Source organism: Ceratina calcarata, unplaced genomic scaffold (assembly GCF_001652005.2).
Source record: "Ceratina calcarata isolate Rehan_Ccalc_2016 unplaced genomic scaffold, ASM165200v1 scaffold12, whole genome shotgun sequence".
NCBI classification, from domain to species: domain Eukaryota; kingdom Metazoa; phylum Arthropoda; class Insecta; order Hymenoptera; family Apidae; genus Ceratina; species Ceratina calcarata.
This window is the reverse complement of record NW_017132978.1, coordinates 238,884-241,513: the sequence shown is the minus strand read 5'-3', so window position 1 is coordinate 241,513 and position 2,630 is coordinate 238,884. Positions and strand designations below refer to the sequence as shown.

The window sequence follows — 2,630 nt, the reverse complement described above, 5'->3', positions numbered from 1 at the left end:
AAATGTGGGGAGGAGAGAAAATGAAAGACAAATTAGGGTAATAATTGAAATTTATGTTTTATTTTATTTATTAAATATATTATACAGTTTTTATTAGAATACATAAAAGTATCGCAAGAGTTCTAACAGGATTCTTCTTCATGTCTGAAACGTAACAAAGAAATATTTCAGGTTTCGTCGTTCCTAATTTTATTTGTTAATTAAAAGATATTAGACTTTCAGATAGAGCTAATAGAATATAAATCATTTTGATCATTGTGCTAAGATTGTTCATCACTTTCGTAGAACGTAATAAAAAAAATAATTTTTATAAAGCAATCTGTACCTTAAAATATTTCATAATTTTTACTCCGCTGTGTATAATTCCTCCTTCATTTTATAATTATATATTACTTTATTTCTCGTCGATAAGTAAATCATGGTGAACGATGATTTAGACATTTTTCTGTAAAAGTACCGTTTTTGTATTTTATTGAAATCAAGAAGACTCGTATGTATTAAAATAATATTTGTTTCTCAGAGGTAGTGACGAAATATGTTATGTATATATCACGAAATATCAAACATTAATTTAAATACATCATTGAAATTATTATAGTGAATGATACAGAAATATAAAAAATTACTCACATATAACGCAAGCTTCTCTATATTATCGCAAGAGAATACGAGATCCTGGAATTTATTAAAAATATCTATAAAATTCATATCAATCATAGAAGGATTGAATAATGAAATAGAATATTATCAGATAGGAGCGAAAGACAATTTTCAATCTTCATTAGAAATCCGTTGAACTATGCACTCATCATAATTTATTATTTCCAAATAAAATCATTTATTTTTAAATACGAAAAAACTTACATAAATAACTGTTGCGTCCATAAAATGAATTCTCCCTTCTAAAATATAAAACAATTCTATAAAATCTTCATTCGTACCTAATGAAACATTTTTCTTTTCATTTTAATTATCAGATAGGAGCGAAAGACAATTTTCAATCTTCATTAGAAATCAGTTGAACTATGAAATCATCATTTAATAAAAATACTAATTCTTCTGTACATAAAAAAAAATCATACGCACCAAGTTCAAAGTTTTTCAAATTTTCCCTGAACGAAAATTCTAGGCACGTCTATCTTTTCCTTCAAATTTATCGTACGTCTATGTACATAGTCGCACGCCATAGTTTTGAAACCGACCGACTCGAACAAGCTCGATACTTCCTCTACCGAAAAATAATAACTCCTGGAGGAAAGACACGAATTTAAATTTCAACGTAAAAATTCGATAACTGCCGCGCATGTTCGCTACATGTGGCAACATTGCCGTAGTTAGTACGCGCGCGCGCAAGAAATGGAGTCCGAGAGGGCAGAAGAAATATACATAGTAGCTACATAGTTTCGTACGTCAGTAACATAAAACAAAAGTGCTTTACACTTGTTAAAAGTGAAGAAGTTTTACCTCGTTCCATCCTGTCGGGCATAAAAATTTTCGCTAATTTTATGGCCCGGTTTAAATCTTAATTGAGCCATATCGTACAAGCCATAATCTCTGAACAGCACGACTCCGCCAAGTGCAAGCACGTTATATAAATTCCGTAGAACTCTGGAAAATGATGAATCATAATTAAAATAGTTCAAATAATCTGCAAATAAAACAGTAAGAATAAAGAGGCTTACTTTTGAAATTTTTCTGGATGTATAGCCGACAAGACGAATATTAACGTCGCCACGTTTATCGGGCAGTGGATCTCGGAGAAACAATTCTCAGTCGTAACATCCGTTTGGAAAGTCAGCATCTTTTCTGCATCGTACATCGAATGATTCTGTAACAGAGCACAGGAATTATATACATGAAGAGCCTCAAAGAGAATTACATGAAATAAGTAAATATATACCTTCGTTAATTCGACGGCCCTCGGGGAGAGATCGCAGGCGAAGATCTTCTTGAATTTCAATCCGTCCTCGATTAAAGGGTAAATGAAGTTGCCGACGCCGCAGCCGATTTCGAGAAGGGCATTTTCTTTCTCTTCGGCGCCCAGTCCCAGCAGTTCGTGGAACTCCCTCGTGGTCCAGTGTCTGTCTTTAAAGAATCGATTCTCGTTCCGTTTGTAGAACAGATCCCAGTGCTTCTTAGCATCTCGCTCCAATTGATGCGCGCGGAATTCTGAAACCAGCCGAGAGTCTTGGGCCCGCATCTTTTCGATTTCTTCTCGCGTTAGCCGCTTTGCCACGTGGCCTACATGTTCACAACATTCCATCGACTCGGCCTCAGCCATGTTCTCGTGCCGCGTTATAATAAAGCCCTTGCGAATTTAAACGTGACGCGAACTTTCGGCGAATTTTTCTGCGTGCGTCGCGGCAATTTTTAATTAGACGATGCATTTACGCGAGAAAATCGTTGTTGAAATCGAGATGTATCGAGCACCACGACCTCCCACCTTCAGCACCCAAAAGGAAATGAACGAGCCGAGGAGAGAGGAGCACATGCGTAGCGTGGGATCCGCTTCCCCTCTTCCCCTTCTATCGACCTTAGTGATACCAGGCTCACCAATACATAGTCATGAAATTCTCTAACGATTCCTAAGAGTACGTGCACAAAATGCAAAAAAAAATACATTTTGTATA

General features: G+C 35.6%; 1 protein-coding gene and 2 non-coding genes across 5 annotated transcripts; all 3 read right to left on the bottom strand.

Moving 5' to 3' along the window:
* Positions 1-38: 38 nt before the first annotated feature.
* LOC108625631 (methyltransferase-like protein 6) lies at positions 39-2,486 on the bottom strand. Of its 3 annotated transcripts, XM_018025783.2 has the most exons (8): positions 1,901-2,485; positions 1,683-1,828; positions 1,465-1,608; positions 1,087-1,248; positions 865-902; positions 631-675; positions 326-445; positions 39-144 (listed from the first exon to the last, which is right to left on the bottom strand). In XM_018025783.2, exons 1-4 carry the CDS (start codon positions 2,279-2,281, stop codon positions 1,092-1,094), a joined length of 828 nt encoding a protein of 275 aa, XP_017881272.1. In that variant the 5' UTR covers positions 2,282-2,485; the 3' UTR covers positions 39-144; positions 326-445; positions 631-675; positions 865-902; positions 1,087-1,091. The 3 variants fall into 3 exon arrangements, with proteins under 3 accessions (XP_017881272.1, XP_017881282.1, XP_026670123.1); XM_018025793.2 differs by lacking the exon at positions 1,087-1,248 and having other exon boundaries at positions 1,901-2,486; XM_026814322.1 differs by lacking the exons at positions 326-445; positions 1,087-1,248 and having other exon boundaries at positions 1,901-2,486.
* On the bottom strand, positions 740-824 carry LOC113464490 (small nucleolar RNA snR60/Z15/Z230/Z193/J17). The gene has a single exon (XR_003389347.1). It is a non-coding gene; the product is annotated as a small nucleolar RNA snR60/Z15/Z230/Z193/J17 (small nucleolar RNA).
* On the bottom strand, positions 966-1,047 carry LOC113464488 (small nucleolar RNA snR60/Z15/Z230/Z193/J17). Its single transcript, XR_003389345.1, has one exon. It is a non-coding gene; the product is annotated as a small nucleolar RNA snR60/Z15/Z230/Z193/J17 (small nucleolar RNA).
* Positions 2,487-2,630: the final 144 nt, after the last annotated feature.

What these genes read in the sequence shown, in the direction of transcription:
- LOC108625631 (XM_018025783.2), bottom strand. Translation starts at nt 2,281, where the DNA reads ATGGCTGAGGCCGAGTCGATGGAATGTTGTGAACATGTAGGCCACGTG. An exon ending in GGGCCGTCGAATTAACGAAG is followed by an intron (nt 1,829 to 1,900) that starts GTATATATTTAC and finishes GCTCTGTTACAG; the next exon opens with AATCATTCGATGTACGATGC. An exon ending in CATCCAGAAAAATTTCAAAA is followed by an intron (nt 1,609 to 1,682) that starts GTAAGCCTCTTT and finishes ATCATTTTCCAG; the next exon opens with AGTTCTACGGAATTTATATA.